General features: G+C 42.0%; 2 protein-coding genes across 3 annotated transcripts in view; one reads left to right on the top strand and one right to left on the bottom strand.

The window, feature by feature from the left end:
* Nucleotides 1-210: 210 nt before the first annotated feature.
* On the bottom strand, nucleotides 211-15,749 carry def6a (DEF6 guanine nucleotide exchange factor a). The gene is made up of 11 exons (XM_049754670.2): nucleotides 14,933-15,749; nucleotides 13,028-13,168; nucleotides 10,339-10,524; nucleotides 6,063-6,290; nucleotides 5,670-5,816; nucleotides 4,457-4,565; nucleotides 4,083-4,381; nucleotides 3,837-4,003; nucleotides 2,312-2,510; nucleotides 1,002-1,092; nucleotides 211-703 (listed from the first exon to the last, which is right to left on the bottom strand). Exons 1-11 carry the CDS (start codon nucleotides 15,026-15,028, stop codon nucleotides 516-518), a joined length of 1,851 nt encoding a protein of 616 aa, XP_049610627.1. The 5' UTR covers nucleotides 15,029-15,749; the 3' UTR covers nucleotides 211-515.
* troap (trophinin associated protein) overlaps nucleotides 15,115-20,346 on the top strand; it is a 26,417-nt gene continuing 21,185 nt past the window's right edge. The window contains exons 1-7 of one of the 2 annotated variants that reach the window (XM_049754660.1): nucleotides 15,115-15,253; nucleotides 16,241-16,342; nucleotides 17,027-17,237; nucleotides 17,317-17,710; nucleotides 19,269-19,381; nucleotides 19,554-19,682; nucleotides 20,120-20,159. In XM_049754660.1, coding sequence (XP_049610617.1) covers nucleotides 16,278-16,342; nucleotides 17,027-17,237; nucleotides 17,317-17,710; nucleotides 19,269-19,381; nucleotides 19,554-19,682; nucleotides 20,120-20,159 — 952 coding nt within the window. In that variant the 5' untranslated portion in view covers nucleotides 15,115-15,253; nucleotides 16,241-16,277. Of the gene's footprint in view, nucleotides 15,254-15,862; nucleotides 16,025-16,240; nucleotides 16,343-17,026; nucleotides 17,238-17,316; nucleotides 17,711-19,268; nucleotides 19,382-19,553; nucleotides 19,683-20,119; nucleotides 20,160-20,346 lie in introns of those variants that run through there. The other variant, XM_049754659.2, reaches the window with a different exon arrangement.

Raw genomic sequence — 20,346 nt, 5'->3', positions numbered from 1 at the left:
TTTCATTTATCATTTGAATGTACATACGAATATGGTTTCCTTGTCATCTTGTCATGTTGGCACTGAAAGTAAAATTATGTAAATGAGCTTCCTTACATGTGTTGTAAAAAAAGTAAGTAACATGTTATATAAAGAAAAATATATTCTTAATCTTTTTACACAGAAAATTTGAGCCACCTGCCACACCCAAATAAGAAATGATGACAAGTATTATTATCTTTTATGCATGTACATACATTTTAATGTTATATTGACTCAACTGCTGGCAGTACCAATCAAACAAGACACCCAAGGCGTTTTCTGTGTCCAGACCAGGCACCACAGTTTAACAATACAAATACAGTACATCGTTAAGACATTTAAAACATCTTTAAAAAAAAAAGTTCAGTATATTTAACATTTTATTTAACTTTGATGCTGTTATTTCAGTTTGAAACACCCAACTCCTCCAATCAAAATACCAATGATTGGTTGGATATGCATCTAGTATGAATCATGCAATTCAGGTCTCCATCTCAAGTATGGGATTTGCGTCTTTCTAACTCTGCATCGCATCTGCGGCCATCGTCAACATTTTCTATGCATTCCTCATTTTCTTTACATTGATCGTCTGATACCGATATCCTTCTGAGATTCAACCCAGGATCTCTCTGGCTCGGAATTTGGAAGGATGGTAGGGCGCTTCTCAGCAACGGTCTTTTATCTGGACACAAGGCATGTATAAAACAGAGAGCGTTATGTTAAATCACAGTTTTTTACTTGTGGGGATTTGTATGTTGAGGATAAAAAGGGACAGAAAGCCTAATACGTGATTTGTAGCCTGTGCTATGGACCAACTTTGACAGATATTTTATTTTATGCATTTTTATGCAGTTGTCATGTTCCGTCAAAGTTAGATACAAAGTGAAATTGGCAGCCTACCAAAGCAACAATTTTAAAATTTGCACATTTGGTTCCATATGCACTCTTTGTCACACTGCATGGATTTTGTGGAAACTCACCGCCGGGTCCAATGGGCCGCATCAGTCTGTTCATCTGAACATTCCAGTGTTTGACGTTGGTGCTCGCTTGATGAAGTTTTCTTTGAGCAGCCTATATATCAGAAGGTTAATAAAAGCCATTAAAGGTTAAAGAAAATGACACTTCGCATCACTAATTAGTTGCATTGGTTTATCTGGATATGCACTAATGAAATGGTAGGTACCCTGCACCAAGTGGGGAGGTTTGGGTATCTCGGGGATTATTCAAGATTGAGAGCAGGATTTAGCAGAAGCCCAACAGGCAAATCAGTGCACCGTCTGCAGTGATGCAGAATTTTTTTGGGTCTGTTGTGATGAAGAAGAAGCAGGGAAGGTTATTTGGTTTACTAGTCGATTTATGTTCCTCGGTCCTACCCTCACCTATTGTCAGGATCTGTGAGTCCTGATCAAAAGAACAAGATTGCAGTAATGAGTTTCCCTTTGCAGGGTGACTTGGCTCACATTTTGAGATAGGGTGGGAATCTTGATCTTGAGGGAGTTGAGCTGCTGCTGCTCTGCATCGAGGGTAGCCAGATGAGGTGCCAGAGGCACCTTGTTAGGATGCATTCTGGATGCCTCACTTGTGAGGTGATCCAGGCACACTCCACTGGGAGGAGGCCCTAGCGATGACGCAGGACAAACTATCGAGACTACAGTATGTTTCCCAGTTGGCAGAGGAACGTCTCAGAATTACCAGAAGAACTTTACTCGGTTTTAAATAACCGGAAAGACAGTCATTAAAACCTTGCTTGCCAGGCTAGACCGAAGTGGGCGGCTGTGTGGGGAAGGGGGCGGCTCTGGCACGTTCGCTCGCAGCCTCCCTGGTGCTCAAAAGTGCCCGCGGGTCCGGGTAACCAGTCGTGGGTCAAAATTGCATATTGATTGGTGTAGTGGTGGGGCAAAAGAGCCCGTAGTTGTGCTTGTACTCAGCTCAGAGAGTCGTCTCGGAGGTGTATGCGGGTAAAAGATAGTCGCACAGAGCTCCATTCATGTTTACAAGCATTTAATTACAAATATTTATTTTTGTATTTACAGATACTTTCATAGTATTCGTACTGAAACTGTGCATAGTATATAGAGTAGTTTTTGGTTTCAGAAGACACCAAACCTTTACAGTTAAAAGTGGCCACAATATGGCCTTCAATTTAGTGCTTAGGATGCCAGATTAGGTAGAACCTGTCTGTCGTGGCACTACCTGGTTGACGAAGGAACACTACTAAATCAAATAACTGAATTGGGGGCAAAAAAAACCAATACTCTATAATTTTTATGTGTGTAATTTTTTTGCTTACCACAACATCCTGGTCAACCCTGTGCCGGTTGGCCCGAACCTCCTCAAGCTCCCTCTGCGCCTCATCCAGGGCCTGGGATTTGGCTTCCATCTCCTGCTTCAGCTCCAGCTTCTCCCGTTGCGTCTTCAGGATATACTCTTCCTGCTCCTCCTGCAGGGTCATCAGGGCCTTCATTTTCTCTTCCTCTTCAGCAAGTAACCTGCACCAAGCCCAGAATGTCCACAAAAATGTCTTTAGCAACCATCTGGCACTTAAAGAGCACTTGTCTTTTTGTCACTTAAAGCGTAGAGCCTTTTCGTCAACTCCGACCAGCTTTCGTGTACACTTAGGCATACATCCAAGTACTATCCTACAAAACTGCTCGTCATTTGGCAGCATTTTTTTCTCACTTGATTCTTGCGCATGCATAGATGAGATTTGCAAGTGGCTTATTGTGGCAGCAATTACAATTTTAAAATCTACAGTTAGGCAGTTCTGTGGACTGTATTTAAATTCTGTCATTTTGTATTTGAGCCAAAAATGATAATTCAGATAATTCTTCAAAGACACATAAGTTGCTGTATTGCAGTATTTTTTTGTGCTTCAATTGCCAATTGATAATGGAAAAAATGAATTTAGAATTTTTACTGATCAATAAAAGACTGTATTTCCAACAGAGGAGGTGGTGCAACATGACATTCTGTGACTTGTGAGCTGTACACCAACTGACCCAGTAAGACAGAATTGAAAAAAATGTCAGTCAAAATAAAAGTGTGTCTCATTTTTCTTATTATTATCAAAAAAAGGTTGCACAAAAATTCTAAAATAAAATGTATACACTCAACAGTGCGGGGGGCTTTCAGGGGTGCTATGATAAAATGTTGTGGTCTCATTAGTCAGAATAGGTGGTTGAGAATAATGACAAATTGTGGAGGAAGTTAAAATAAGTTACATTTTGATTACGATGCACAATTGGCTGACAGCATAAACAGAAAGTCACAAAAAATGTGAATGACAACAACTTCCTCTGTGAGCGGCTCTGCTTCCTCACTTTAAATATTTGCTACACAGTGTTTGATTCTAACAGTATTTACCGAACACCTGATGTAGCTTAGCGTTTACTAACTCTCCCCCCCTAGGTTTAAATTGTGGTTGGTTAGGTTCTCTGAGTTCTGAGATTGAATTTCAACTCAGGCCATCCTGTGGGGAGTTTGCATGTTTTTCTTGTGCTTGTTTGGGTTTTCTGCTGGTACTCTGGTTTCCTCCCTCACTCCAACAACCAGCATTTAAAACTACCTAACATCCACACTCCTGCCTTTATTTATTTTCCATTCCTTCTCTTTGTATATTATATGGCATGCATCTACTGTCATACAAACTGGCAATGACAGCTTGTTTGGCAGCCATTTTTTTTTTTTACCTCTATGCCCACTCATGCACAGAGGCTTATTTTTGCCAGTCTAAAGAAAAGAAAAGAAAAGAAAAGAAAAGAAAAGAAAAGAAAAGGCATGTAATGTTCATCAATTTTGGACAAAAAAAACTTTACCCTGCTTGAGCATAGCGGAAGGCCTCCTCATCCAGCCTGGCTTTAATCTCCTGCTGCAGCGCCTCCTCCAGTTGCTTCTGCATCTCCTCCAGCTCACGGATTCTTTTTCTCTGCCTTTCTGCTTCCTCCTCTTTCAGAGCCATTTCCGCCTCCATGCTGATTCGCACCTTGACATCCGTACAGCAGGAAGGAAATCTGTCAAAGCCGACTCTCTTGTGAACTGTTGGCGTTTACCGCCACGCTCACCTCCTCTGCCTCCCGCAGCTGCACCTCCAAGGTGTGCTGAAGCTGCTCGTGCTGCTGGCGCCTCCTCTCTTCGTCCTGCTCCAGGAGCACCTGGGCCTGCTTCTGCGCCTCCCTCAAGAGCTCCAGCTCCGCCAGTTTTCGTTCCCGTTCCTCCTGGAGGGCACGGAGCCTTTGCAGCTCCTCCTCCTTGGCCTGCTGCTTCTTCTCGCGCTGCTCACGCTGCTCATGCCGCTTCAGTTTCAAGTCCTTGTGAAGGGACGTTTTCCCTTCCCCATGCAGCCTGATAGCTGTCTGAATGGCTGAGGGCGTGAGGGTGGAAGACAGATGAGGTTCTGTGCGAGTTAAGAACCTCTTCACATATTGATTTCTCTGACCTGTTGTCCATTCTTGTCTCTGTTTGGTGTCTGATGAGCTCATCTCGTATGTTTTAGAGAGCGTTTTTAGACAAAACATGCACCTTTTACCATCACGGTCTGGTAGTACCTTACAACAAGAGCATGGAAAAGATTATAGCAAGATAATAAAATGTCAAACTCTGCTTTGGACATAACCTTTCCAACACATCAACTGGGTATTTGTGTCAATTGAATGTAAACAGGGTCCAAACATCCATCCAACCATTAATAAATGTCACTTATTGTTGGAATCATTGTATAGTGGAGCACTGGCCGCCCCGGTAGAGGCCCTCATAATTTACGAGCAGAACCTCCTTGCTCCAACAAAGCTCTCTGTCTAGCTCCAGAGAATTCCTTCAACTCCCAGCCACACCTGTGGTTCTTCTCTGATACCTCACTTCTTCTCATAGATTATTGTTGATCGGGCCTATCTTTCTTTATTATGCGAGTATTATAGCAAAACCTATCTGTTGAAGTAATTGAATTATATTATGAGTTATCCCGTATTTACTCAGTAATACTGTGTTTTGTGTTAGATAGTTTGGCAAGAAAAGGAACTTAGCAATAGAAAGTCTAGTTGCAATGTTCCACAGGAAAACGGCACTCAGCAGCTTCGAGATATCTCACTAACCACGGCTGAGGAGATATCAATCTGCTGAGGAGAAACGAGACAGGAACCAGACCCGACGGACTGGGTGACATGGCCCCTGTCTGCTTGAACAACAATCCATTTATTGCAATTTTAGCTGAACAGCGTTGCTACTACCTTAATTTCCCCTACCCTTTAGTGTAGCAACGCCCATGTAACCAGGGCATCCCAACAAATTAAAAAGAGGAGGCAAACAGGGAGTTTTCAGAACTGATGGAGAATCTGACTGCAACGCTCTCTGTTTGTTCTCCTTGCGAGTAAAGCAATTACTGGTTGTCTTCTCCTCTCTGTAAACAAATGTCTGATGGTGCTTAGACCTGACACTTATATTGTTTCTATTTGGGGGTTTCACAGGGTACTGGAGCCTATTCCAGCTGACTTGGGGCAAAAGGCAGACTACACTGGTCTAGGCAGGGCACGGATATAGATAGATAACCATTTTACACTCACATTGTCATTGAGTGGCAACTGAACCCACACTGCTTGCACAAAAGACAGCCCAACGTACCATGAACAGATGATAGCAAGTGCTTCTGCTTTTACCTCAACACAGCAGTTGCCATCCAGAGCAATGTTACCCTGACACTCCTTGCGGTCCTCTCCAGTGTAGTAGAACAAGTTGCTCGCCCTCAGAGTGAACCAGCGCTCCTTCCAGTTTCTCCTGAGTTGGCCTCTCTTCCACAAGTAACCCTGCAACACACGCACGCACGCACGCATGCGCGCGCGCACGCACACACGCACACACACACACGCACACACACACACACACACACACACACACACACACACACACACACACACACACACACACACACACACACACACACACACACACACACACACACACACACACACACACACACACACACACAAGCACGTTCACAATGTCAGAATACAAAGCGGAAAATTTCAAGAAGCAAACCACACAGCTCATACCTCTTTAAGGACATCGCCAACTATCTCCCTGTAGACTTCCTCAATAGCCATGCTGATAACACTCTTGTCAATGCCTGCGGTCACCTTTCCTGCAGCCATCATCTCCAAGAAAACCCAAACAGTTATGCATTTCTGCTGCACCGAGTCTTGGGAGAATAGGTCCTCCAGTTCAACACAATTGAGCTCAATGCTCATTGCTGTGCACAGCTTCTTGAGTAGGTACTCCAGCTGTATGTGGGGGATAAAAATAAATAAAAATATAATGATTTATTTATTATATATTATACATATCATATATGTATACATTATAATAAATTATATATAATTTCATTCTTATATCTACTTTAATTCCTGCGCTGTTTATAGCTCTACTTAATTTGCTTTTAAATCATTAACCATCTTATGTCTTTTTCCTTAGTACATCAAAAATATTAGTGGTAAATGTGGCCTGCTGCTCGTAAAAAAAAAAAAATCTCATAAAATTAAACCACCACATCAATATTATCAATATTTTGTGCAATAATTAGAATCTCTTGTCTGTTAAATTGGCCTAGAGTTCATAGTTTCATTTATTTTAAAGTACACCTACAAATGCACACTGCACTTCTGTTGTTATATTCAGTGGTTGTAAAAGGTAGAATAAATGATGAAAACGTTTGAAAGTTTACAAGCTCTGTTATTCTTTGTGGCTCCTGACGATTTTTTTTGGGGTAGGAGGCAAAATAGTTCTTTTGATAATAAAGGTTGCAGACCCCTGACCTAGAATAAGGACATGCTTATTTTTGTTTCTAAAATTGCAACAACAACAAAAAACTGGTACAGGGGCAACAAAAAGCTGAGAAAGGTGAGGAATGCTCCAAAAAACACCTGTTTGGAAAATTTTCACTGATGAACAGGTTAATTGGGAACAGGTAAATTGGGTGCGTGTCATGAAGGAGCATCCCCAAAAGGCTGTTATTCACAAGCATACTATAATCGCAAAAATCAAGTCAGCATCTTTGATGATACGGTGGTGTGTCCAATGAATGCGCCATTAATCCTGAAAGGTACATACAGGTTTTAGGATGCTAACCAAGCAAGATTTTTTTTGCAGGAACGTTCCTGTTTATTTTAGCGAGACAATGTCAAAGCCACCTTTTGCATGTATTACAACAGCATGGCTTTATAGGTAAAGAGTGCCATTGACAAGACCAGACTGCCAGCAAGCAGTCCAACCAAACCTCTCTCCCAGTGAAAGTACGGACCGCATTATGAAACTACAGATATGACAATGGAGACCACCCAACTGGTGAGCAGCTGAAGTTGATAATCATGCAAATTGTGTTTTTATTTACATTTTGCAATTGGCGTTTAAACATTCAGCGTTATACATTTAGTTGTATTTTAGATACCGTATTTGCCGGTGTATTGGTCGACCTTTTTCGATCCAAAATCGACCGAAAAAAATCGACCTCGACTTATACACCGAGTCATAAAATTGAACTTCGTATTCATCGCTTCAAATGTGATGGTAACCAAGGCCGTTTCTCATGCATCTCATTGTGCGTTGCACTTAGAAAATTTGAACCGGGCGGCGTGCGCGAGTGCGCGGCCCACTGGAAGTCGAATGAGGCTCAGCGATCTCCTCCGCGGTGCTTATAAACAGCCGATCCGCTCGGCGGGGGTTATTTTCGGCCACTCGGCGCGTGCGCACGGCCTCCCGGATGTGCCGGGCGGCGTGCGCGAGTGCGCGGCCCGCTGGAAGTCGAATGAGGCTCAGCGATCTCCTCCGCGGTGCTTATAAACAGCCGATCCGCTCGGCGGGGGCTATTTTCGGCCACTCGGCGCGTGCGCACGGCCTCCCGGATGTGCCGGGCGGCGTGCGCGAGTGCGCGGCCCGCTGGAAGTCGAATGAGGCTCAGCGATCTCCTCCGCGGTGCTTATAAACAGCCGATCCGCTCGGCGGGGGCTATTTTCGGCCACTTGGCGAGTGCGCACGGCCTCCCGGATGTGCCGGGCGGGTGCGCGAGCTCGCCGGCCGCTGGAAGTCGAATGAGGCTCCGCGATCTCCTCCGCGGTGATTATAAACAGCCGATCCGCTCGGCGGGGGCTATTTTCGGCCACTTGGCGCGTGCGCACGGCCTCCCGGATGTGCCGGGCGGGTGCGCGAGCTCGCCGGCCGCTGGAAGTCGAATGAGGCTCTGCGATCTCCTCCGCGGTGCTTATAAAGTGCCGATCCGCTCGGCTTGGAGCTATTTCCGGCCTCCCGTTGGTGCCGGGCGGCGTGCGCGAGCTCGCCGGCCGCTGGAAGTCGAATGAGGCTCCGCGATCTCCTCCGCGGTGCTTATAAACAGCCGCATGCGCACGCCTCCCGGAATTTGAACACATTTCGTCAATAAATTTCGCATATTGAATTTTGAAGTTTAATATAATGCAACAATTGAGCTCGACTTATACAAAGGATATATCATAAAATCGTAAATTTCCGTCGAATTTTAGGGGGTCGACTTATACACCGAGTCGACCTGTACACCGGCAAATACGGTAGTTAGTTTTTTTGCCCGTCTGTCAAACATGAAACAACTAAACTAAACTAAACTAATGCCTCAAGGCCAGTGGGAGTGGGTTCTTGTGCTCTCGATGGGAGCAACACTTTTATGTCATTTTAACAACTGCTTGTTATTCAGTTTCAACACAATTATTTTGTAAAAATAACTATTTACCACAGCTACTTAAGCAGCATCATATTACATAAATACAGTTTAAAGGGCTAGGGACATCCCTTTTTTTTTTCAATTAGAACGGAATTTGATAGAATGTATAAATTGAACACATTTGCCGCATTGGAAATTAAAAATGGACACCGATTACTAAGAATAAAACTGAAATGAAATGCCAGTTTATTGATCGGGTCCCGCACGAAGCCAAACTGGCGGCGCCATTACTGTGACGTCACAAGTTGTACATCTGGATGTCAACAAACCCAAACATGGCAGATGATAGCGACAGCTCCGTTTCTAGCGGCAATATTAGCATCATTTTATCCGATTCAGAAACCTCTTTTGACGCAGAATATGATGAATCTAGCAGTTCACTTGGGCTGAGCTGAGCACATTTTCTGAATTGTGGCCCTCCCGTCACTCTGGTTAGGTTGGCATAGTAATAAGTGCTCTTGGGGGCTTTAGAGTGGCGAGTGGATCTCGGCACATGAAGACATGACCACCTGCAATGTTTGGTTTAGGTTTTATAAGCATTTTTAATTTTATTGCTTAAATCGCATTTTCTCGACGAGCTGAGCACGTTTTCTGAATTATGCCTCTCCCGTCACTGTGGTTAGGTTGGCATAGTAAAAAGAGTAGAGTGCCGAGTTGACCACTGCGCATGGAGAAATGAACATCTGCAGCGTTTGGTTTAGGTTTTAGGCGCATTTTTTATTTTATTTCTTAAATCGCATTTTTTCGACGAGCTGAGCACGTTTTCTGAATTGTGCCCCTCCCGTCACGCTTCTACATACTTTTCAAAGTCAAAGTCTCAAAGTCTCCTTTATTGTCAATTCCTCCGCATGTCAAGACACACAAAGAGATCGAAATTACGTTTCTCACTATCCCAGGGTGACAAGACAGAGTTCACAACGCACATACAAGTAAACAACACAGGAACATTAAAACAAGAAGATGAACAATAAGAGTGATAGCACGCTAGCCGCTCCCGATGCACAGCAGAGTCCGGAAAGATGACAGTCAACCAGGCCACTGTGAACACGAGCACACAGCAGGCACGCACTGTCCGGTTCGTGGATCCTATCAGGCGAACTCAACCCATCTTGTCGTCCCGCGAACGAACGTACGCCAGGATAATGGAAGGCACGGCTAGGCGAGCTGGGTTGGCCGCAAACCTGGCCCGACGTCTCCGCGCTGGCCCCTCTTCTCTTTTTGTTTACATTCACTGAAGCTCAACGCGTACAACTTGAGACGTCATGAGACGTCATTTCCGGCTGGCGGCTCGGTGCAGTCAAACTCGTCTGTGCGGCAAATCTAAATTATATTTTTCAGAGCAACAGCTTCCTTTTCGTTGTTTCGAGCGTCAATTTATATTTATAAGCCCATAAGCTAACTAAAACCGATTTATACATATACCGGTGTCTCTAGCCCTTTAATGCTTCATGTAAATACCTTAAATTAATTCCAATCACAATTTAGGTTAGTAGTATGTTGGTGTGGCCCTCAAAAACCATTACAGTTTCTTACATGGCCCTTTTGAAAGATGCTGAAAGATGAAAGCTCTAAGTTAGACCAACCTCATCAGGGACCATCACCAACGGGTACTTGTCCTCCGACAGAAAGTTAAAAAGGCACCAAAGCCGAAATGCATCCTGGTCTGTCAGAACTGTGTTTGAACTCTTGTTGGGTTTGTAGTTTTTCTTGGCTGTCAGGGTCCAACACAACTCATCCACATCTTCTTTGTTGAAGGAGCCTTCAACTACCTATAAAAAAGATATTGTTAGCACCAAACATTGTCAAGAAATGTGTGGCTCCAAAAACATTATTTTCACCTCAAAATACTGATTTTTTACATGATAGATAATAAAAATGTATAGTGCCTTGTTTAGTATAAATACTAAGAGCTTTATTTTTAATTTAACTGCAGTCAAAGCATCATAAGGTAGTCAATGGTCGTCCCTATTGGTATTCACTATTTCCTATGGTGCGCTTCATACATTTAGTTTCTTAAGGCAGGTTCTGGGCTGCAAAGAGGCGCCGAACAAAAAATGCTTTACATATCAATTATCCGAGTCCAAAAGAAGCTTTAGCGTATATCTAAGCTTCAGGTGTGATTGGCTTTGGCTCTCTGTAGTACATGTCAAACTGTTCATCTCTGTCATGTGATACGGTAGCAAAAATTAAGTCCAAAAGCTACCAAAAGTGAGAAAAAATGACTTTGAAGAACTTCATCGGGAAGGGGAAAAAGCAAATAATGAGACAAAAGAAGACGAGCCTAAAGAAAAATAAAGCTGCATTAAAGAGACAAGATCAGCAGTCTAACTATTATAGCACGTGTCAAACTCAAGGCCCGGGGGCCAGATACGGCCCGCCACATCATTTTATGTGGCCCGCGAAGACAAATTGTGCATCTAATTCATATGTCAATATTAAAAAAAATTTCACTTTTAAAAAATAGCTCTATTGCTAGCAATTTTTATTACCATTCATATTTTTAAAATATGTTAACAGTTTTTCTTAGTCTCTGATTTGAAAACTAGCTATTCATCAAGTCATTCACTAGTTTGTTGAGTACCGTACACTATATATAATTTGAGACATTCAGACATTTATTTGGGTTGGCAATTTCAATGGCCCTTCGAAGGAAACCATGAGTATGCTGCGGCCCACGACAAAAATACGTTTGACACCCCTGTACTATAGGTTCATCGCTATATGTGATTCTCACACACCAAGTCCTGTCTATGTAGTCTGCAATGATACTCTTGAAAACAAAAATGCTCCAAAAAGCACTGAATCTTTCTTCCTTTACCAACATCCAGGTGTTGTAAAGACATTTTTTTCTGCAATGATAGTGACCAAATCAAAAAGATTAGAGTAGACTGGATAAAAGTACTAACTGAAGATAATTTATGTTACTTAATTCTTAGTAAGTAACACACTTTAGGTGTGATGGCTCAAAGATGGGTCCGGCTTGTTCAAGCAAAAACAAGCATTGCCAAAGCAAATCAAGCAGAGCTCTTCGGGAAAAAGCCCCAGCTCATGATGCCCGACCATCAGAAGTGACCAAGCCAAGAAGCCCAACTCTCCAATCTATGTATCATCGAATCCTACCAGGCAATGTGACAAGGGGAAAAAAAACAACCCAATAAATACAATGATGCTAACATGGTGCATATTTACAAAAAGAAAAAGAAGAGTTGCTCTTGCTTGTGGAATATCCTACTCTCCAAGGTGGAAAGATTCTTGCTCACATTACCGTCCACTACCTCACACTCCGGTTTCCTCCCACATCCCCAAACACATGCTTGGTAGGCTGATTGAGCACTCCAAATTGCCCCTAGGTGTGAGTGCGAGTGCGGGTGGTTGTTTGTCTCTGTGTGCCCTGCGATTGGCTGGCAACCAGTTCAGGGTGTCCCCCGCCTACTGCCCGATGATGGCTGGGATAGGCTCCAGCATGCCTGCAACCCCCATAGGGACAAAGCGGTACAGAAAATGGATGGATGGATAATAATAATAATTCATTTAACAATTAAATATAGAATTAAATAAGTTAAACCATTAACTAGGGAACACTGCAATACAGGACTATAAAAATTTTATTGAAATAAAATAATAATTATATCTATTTATTTACCTATAATCATCGGAAATGTCATTAATTAATGACACATTTCATAACATTGATTTATTTAATCCCATTTTACCCGCTGCAGCAAAGTTCTTCATATGTAGCAATGGGACACCCATAATTTAATTTATTTAACTGGAAAGACATCTCTTTTATTATCCAATAGTGAATTTAAATATTTCATGGCACATTTTTTTGTTTGATTTATTTAGCATTTATTCTATTAGCATTACACTCAGTGTAGGAATTGCAGCTATAAGTAGCACTATCAGCGGAATCCGGTCAGCTTTGGGGCATACTCAACGGCTTTCATGATAACTTGTGAGAAGGGTGAGACTAAATCTGAAGATCTTAACCCACCTCATTTTCCCATTAGTGGGCAAACAATCCAATGATTGGTGAATTCTGTTCTACCATGATAGTGAGAGCTGACACAAAAAGATAAATACACGAGATTGATATGATGACTTGGCTCAGAAAGATGCAGGAATGTAACATATCAATCAAAGCATTACAGGTGAGCTTTACTGAGAACTGGCCTGCATGCTACTTGCGGTCCTCGAGGGGGCCTGGTGTCCGCAAATATGTTGTTAGCAACCCATGCAATATACAATATATAGTTGAAAAATAATCACCTTATCCAGGATGTATTTGTTGAGGTAGGGCATGTAACCCTGACTGGAGACTGGACCATCATCATCTTCACGGAAATGCTCTTCCAAAGCAACTGGGTCATGTGGGATGCATAGCACTGTGCAGAGGTTATGTGATAACACCTGTAAATCCACAAGATTGGAGTCTTTAAACAATAAATGCTTAAGACAAGCACAGGGACAAATGGGTTTGGATATCACCAATACAACACAAAGTGCAGGCTTACACTGGTAGAATAGTCAAGTTTGACATTCTGCGTGAGACTTTTTCTCACAATAAAACATGACAAAGTGGTCATTTTCCAAGGGAAAGTGAAGGAAATGTACAGTATCTGAGAAAGATTTTTCTGCCTGAGAATAGAGAAGCAATATCCATCCATCCATCCATCCATCCATCCATCCATCCATCCATCCATCCATCCATCCATCCATCCATCCATCCATCCATCCATCCATCCATCCATCCATCCACTTTCTGTACCGCTTGTCCCCACGGGGGTTGCGGGCGTGCTGGAGTCCATCCCAGCCATCATCGGACAGTAGGCGGGGATACCCTGAACCATCCGCACTCGCACTCACACCGACCGGCAATTTAGAGTGCTCAATTGGTCTACCATGCATGTTTTTGAGATGTGGGAGGAAACCGGACTGCCCGGAGAAAACCCACGCAGGCACGGGGAGAACATGCAAACTCCACACCGGGAGGACCGGAGGTGGAATCGAACCCGCACCCTCTGAACTCTAAGCCTAACCAGTGCTCCCATGTGCAGCCCCAGTAAGCAATATGATGACAATATCATCAAGTAATACTTGGGTATGAAAGTAATTACATTTTGCGCATCAGCACAAGATTCTTATCAGTATCAGAAATTTGATCCATAGTGTAAATACCTGTTATGAAGAGAAAGCCAGAGAGAAGGATTCATAAAGGGTATGAAAATTTTGAAATTATTATATTGCGCACAAAAATAGGGTCCGATGTCAATAGACAGTAGAATACTCTCAAAAGGAGTTCACAGCCACTCATTACTTGCTTTTAATAACTTTACAGCATGCCACAAGGCAACAACTAACCAACATGTTTATCCCTCTATCTGCAATATAATTTCTCGAAACAATGTAAAGTAATGGATATTTTTTCTTTAACTAAACAGACTGTCTTGATTGTGCCTTCACCTGAAAGTATTGTGCAATATGCTGCAAGACGTCGAACTCCCCGACCACATCCTGCCTCAAGTCCCCACTCAAGAAAAAACCCCGACTGATATTGAGGCCATGCTAACAGCTTTTGTGAGCAAAAGTGCACAGTACCCTGTCGTACACTTCCTGCATGCATATGGGGGATAAGCCCTGTCATGGGGCTGAGGACTGAGCAGTGACATAATCAGCAGGAGGTCAAGCAAAAACACAAATGATTGCATTGAACAAAAGAGACACGTTTGCATGTTGTCTGCGCGCTCACTGCAACAATGTTCTTTTGAGACACACATGCACGCTCGCAGACACACGCACACACACACATATATACATACGCATTGGGGATTTTGTTGTTTACTCTAAATTCAGGTTGGGCTCTGACAGATTCCGCGCAGTACAGGTCTGCTTTGCACTATACACACTGTTCCAGAGATAGGGGGAGACTCAAGTTCCTATTCTGAACTTTTGTCCTATCCCCACAAGGAAGGTGCATATTGAAAATCTAAAAGTTTCTTCAGTTATTTGACACGTCGTTCGATGTATAAAACTTGTAGTGCAAAATCGCCGATCCTTTTTTTTTTTATTTATTTATTTTTTTTTAAGAGGGACTGTGAGTTTGAGGGAGGAAATAAAGGGCAGTTTTATATTTTTTAAGGAGGAAAATAGATAAAGGACACACCAACCACTCACCTTCAGCTGAGACTTGGAGACCTTTCCACTCTTTTCCAAATCCAGTGCCGTGAAGCCGTACCAAATGGACTTGAGTAGCTCCGAGCGCAGGTCCATGTCTGCACCAGCGTCACACGCTGATTTCCTTTATACACTGTCTTATTTCTTCCGTTACCTCTTGGTGACAGGCACATGCGCGCGCCTTGTGTGTAGCGCTGCCGTGCGGTCACGGCCAAGCAGAGACAGTAGGATGTTGACCTCTTTCTGCTGGCAGCGACACCTGCTGGACGTCAGCACTCCCTAAAGGAGACTTGACAGCAGCGAGGAGGAAGCTCCGTCCAGGTTTGGAGCGTTACTTTGAAATTTGCCTGATGAAAAATAGTAGTTAGTAACGGAATCATAAATATGCCATAATAATAACACAATTGAACTCGTTTGCTTTGAATACTTTTCTATTATTCAATATCAAATATGCTTACAAATATTTTTAACACGATATTATGTACGTGGCATATGCTTTTACCCCGAAATTTGGGACCATCTATGTATCTAAATGAGCTAAGGAGAAATGGCGAGACCTGTTCCTTCGAACAATAACCAGTTGGTTGCCCACAAATCAATAAAAGCATATTAAAGAATGTAGACCTTGCCTTAATATTGGATTTTGAAAACAATTATAATCGGTAGAATAAAAGTTACATTATAATTGACACAAAGTACGGTATTCTAATGTGTATTTTAATTCAATATAGTTGACTTAAGTTTTCATAAATTAATTGCAAACTACTTATCGCACAAAAAAAAAAGGAAAACCATGAAATCACATGGTTAAACGACTTTCGCGTCGTTGTCAAGGGGTTGTTTACGCAACTCCGTCGCCCGTTGGCCGAAGATGACGCATCCGAAAGACACGCGCCGTGATTGGTTTATACAATTTCCAACTATAGCCAATGGCAGAGCGTGTACATATACAAACGGCAATCGGGAAGTTGTCTGTGCACTCCGGGCATGAAAGAACACTTCAAGAGTTCTTTAAACGGACATTAGATTAATTAAAGCAAAATTGGGACGTCTTGCGTGAATAGCACGCTGTTTTATCTTATTTGGTTGAAGGTATGCACGCACGAATGTAGAGTCATAGTGTTAAAATACAGTCTGTTGTACTCAAAGCTAATGGTTGTTGATTTAATTGCCTGGAATGACAACCTAATGGCGTTTCTGTTTTTTTTTGTTTTTGTTTCTTACATTCTCGTTGTATCGTTATGATCACTAATAACTCAAATACAATTAATCGATTGCTCAGATTATTTGTTTTGTTATGCTCTCCAGTCATTACCCACGCCTCACACAACACAGTACTTAAGTAATGGACGCCTCTCCTCCTCTTCTTCGTATGCAAAGGGAGGATGAATTCCGTGCTAACCTTCGGAGGTAAGTGGCCAAATATGAGTTACGAAAGTTCAGCCCAATGGTCGACTTTGCGCTTATTAGGATGTCCGAGGTATTACGTGCATATGTGTTATGCAGTGATTGCAGTGGTCTACATAAAAAAACCGAACATGACTGACAAATGTTTTCTAGATCCGTTTTTCGCACAGAATACAGTGGGGCCATATAAGCTTTTGCTGAGAAAAAAAAACGTACGTTTGATATTAAAGAAAAAAACTTGGAGCACTTTTGTTTATTTATTAGGTGAGTGAGCAATATTTTATTTTGAAAGGTGACCAGATTCTCTAATAGTTTGACTGACGCTAGACAATAGTTGTTTGGGTTGGGTGACGCTAAAATAAAATCCACGAAGCTAGTGAAATAAACAGATGCATTTAGAAAGTATCTTTGCAATGGCAGAAAATGGCTCAGTGATGATTCCACGCAAGAGCCTATCTCCAAGAAGAAAAAGAAAAGTGCATTTTCCATAGAATACCAAAAAAGCCCTTGGAAAGTCCTGGGAAATAATTTCAAGAAAAGACGGGGATCCCTGTTGTATTAGATGGCAAAATAAGTATTAATGGCTGATGTAGAACATTGCTAATAAGTTCTCATTCCCTTTCCTTCTTTCGCTCTTTCATTTGAAGCATAACTTCATCTGTTTCACCTTACCGTCTTTCTACTCAGGTTGAAAAATGAGAACAACAAGATGTCAATAGAGCCACATAACTCAAAGGGTGTACCCACGGCGAACCTTCCTAAGAAGGATTCAGAGAACCAAGATCCTGAGAGGAACACACTTGTGCGGCCAAAAGTGAGCAGACTTCCAGTGCTAATCAAGTCCCTCCAACCTCCTTCAGCTTTTCATGATGCTCAGTGGGAGGAGAAAATCTTGTCTGTGAGTGTGTTGTTCCTACCATTTTGACATTTCATGCTTTTCTTGTCTCATTTGTTAACACCATATTACTTGACTGCAGGGGAAAGCCAAGAAGAAAAAGTCATGCACCAGGCCGAAGCCTTTTAACGTGTCTCGGCAAAAGAGTTTGAAAACAGACATTGTAACTTTAGATTCAAAAAATGGTGCTCGTGCCACCCATCTTAAAAACAATGTTTGTGTAAAAACCCAGAAGACAAAAGAGAACCCCTTGAAGTGTCCAGTTGTGTTAAAAAGCACAGTAGCAGCGAGAAAGGAGAAATGTATGTTTCCTGGAAAGGCCTCAGGGCATTCTGACACGTTGAAGTGTGATAATGCTGCAAATCAGAAGACATCCTCCTTTTCTTCTGCCTGTTTGGATAACATGAGCCATCTCAGTCTCAAAGATCCAGTGAAGGATGAGAATGTGCAGAATAGCCTCTCAAGCCACCCGCACGGTAAGTTCTTTCTGCAGATTTGCATGCGACTAGTGCAGATGTGTGATTGCTTTGAGACCTTTCTAATGCAGCTCGACACACTTATTGTGTTTATACAGTAATTGACTTGTGATAATCAGCACCCCGACTTGGTTGACATAACATTCCAAAATAATAATGATTACAATTACACTGGACAAATCAGAGTTGAATTGAAGACTGGTAAAGATGCTCATGGCAGGATAGGTTGAGAGGAAAAAAATCCCAATTGTTAGAGGGAATACACAGTGTTGTTATTGATGCCAATAGTGTACGTATATCTACTCCTCAAAAATATAATACTCTGACACCAATACCATTTCACCTGCCTGACATATACCTTTGGGCAAGGCGGCATGTCAGCAGTATGTTAAATTTTGGGGTGTAAACACAAATGACACTACAGATTGTGCTTTGCAAAATGAATGATGAATTTGGTGTTTTAATCTGCGGCTACAGAATCCGGCTCTCGGGATGTGAAATGTCACTTTACTGTCTGCAAAAGAGCCTGATCTGGTGAGCGAGCTCGAGAGGTTCTCACTATATTGACTGCTCACCTCGACACACAGCTTGGGCTCTGGTACCAGTCCTCTTGAGAGGATTTGGGCGGTGCTGTCTTCCGCTCTGGAGCAGCCCACAATAAGAAGCACCAAGCAGGTGTAGGAATACATGTTGCCCCCGAGTGCTTCTACATTGTGGGCGAAATGGCTGAAACATTTATCACAATATAAAAGAATTGTGTTATAGTTTTTGTTTATTTGCGAGAGAACACTGTTTTTCCCCTAGTAGGTCACCTTAGGGGCTCAGTAAAAACAATTTAAAGATAAAATGCAATAAAACATTACTCTCTACAGGAAGAATGCTCTGAAAAATATCTAATAGTAAAACACATTTTGAAGGAATTTACGTCGTTGTTGTATACTTGGTCATGTAGTGTCATTCCAGTAATCCACTACACATCAGTAAACAGGAGTAAAGAGAAAAAAAAAAAAAACGTACTAAATGCGCTTATTCCAGCAGTCTTTGGTCAGTAGGCGGGGAACACATAGACAAACAACCATTCACACACATAATCACACCTACAAACAGTTTGGAGTGCTCAATCGGCCTACTATGCATGTCTTTGGGATGTCATTTGCATGATAATTTGGATGGGGTGCATAGCCGTACTTCCAGTGTAGGCTGCGGAGGTCCACAACATACTAACGTGGGCCTACTCGCTTTTAAGGGGACATATTAAGGAAAAGTGGCTTGCATATAAGTGTTCAACTGAGTAAATCTCTGTAGCCTTTCTCAGCACATTATTGCCTTTTTTCTTCTGTGCCTTTATTTACACATCTGACCTTTCATCTTGATGTCCATCAATATTCTTTTTGTTTGTTTGTTTGTTTGTTTGTTTGTTTTTTTGATGCGCCTTTTCTGTGCTCAACTTTGCATTAAACCAACAAACAATAATAAATTATTTATGAATTGTCACTTTATTCACGCACTGTCATGGTTTTGCTGTTGTGGCCAGTAATTTATCGAAAATGTTTTTCAGGCAAAGCTGAAGGATTCCAGCCCAATCATGCCGCTTTGCTCAGTATACTGCAAAATGAGGGGGTGTGTGTCTCCAGGCAGCCATTTGCAACTTCCAGCTCTCATGCCATGTTTGTGAGTTGATGAATGAATACTATTTTTATTATTATCATTATATTAATTGTTACTGTTATTATTGTTGTTATTATTATTGTTATTATTTTTCTCATTATTTATATAATTGGCATGATTTACATTATTGGTTGTCATGCATGATCCTTCCAGTAATAATGTTTAATTTCTTTAGCCGCAACGAGCGTCTGTTGTAAAGAGTCACCAAAAAGCTGCTTCCAGCCAGAACAAAGGGGTGAAGGCAACTGGCTCCGTTTGTGCCACATCTCAAAACGTACCTGGCAAAGGCACATTTTTGGACACAGTATGTACTTACAGTGGATATAACAAGTCTATAAATCCCTGTTCAAATGAGAAAATTTTGTGATGCAAAAAAGGAGATTTTTGTTCTCACCTTCAATATGACTTCTAACCTGTACAACACAATTGATAAAAAAATGAAACATTATATAGAGAGTAGTAAAAATTAACGACTCAGATAGAGAGGTTGCACAAATGTGCACACCTTTCTAGCGGAATTATTTAATCATACTCAAACTTCTGTCTGCCACCAAATAAAGTCCTAACATTGTTGTAGTCCAGGCATGTTCAGTAACGGTCCTCGAAGACCCGCGGTCCTTCCTGTTTTAAATGTCCCCCCCATCCTACACTCAATGATTTTTCTCTGTCTCCATTTTTGTATCACAAAAAGCAGGCATTTTTAACCATGTATTTTTCCTTCCTTCCTTCCATTCTATGCAGCCACAGAGAGTTCTGATTAAAAAGAGTCTGGCCCTAGCAGGTAAGATGTGTTTATAGTATTGTCTGTATAACTCAATGAAAACAATCTTAATGCCAAATCAACTTTTTGTATGACAGATTTGTTGGCAGTTGAGCTTGTTGTTTAAAACTACCGTGACTCTGTCCCAACTACATAGAAATGTTGACAACAGCTAGCGTGTAAACAAACCATGTTTACCCATAATTCA

The sequence above is a fragment of the Syngnathus scovelli genome, chromosome 2, assembly GCF_024217435.2.
Source record: "Syngnathus scovelli strain Florida chromosome 2, RoL_Ssco_1.2, whole genome shotgun sequence".
Classification (NCBI taxonomy): Eukaryota; Metazoa; Chordata; class Actinopteri; order Syngnathiformes; family Syngnathidae; genus Syngnathus; species Syngnathus scovelli.
This window is presented reverse-complemented; position numbering and strand designations above follow the sequence as displayed.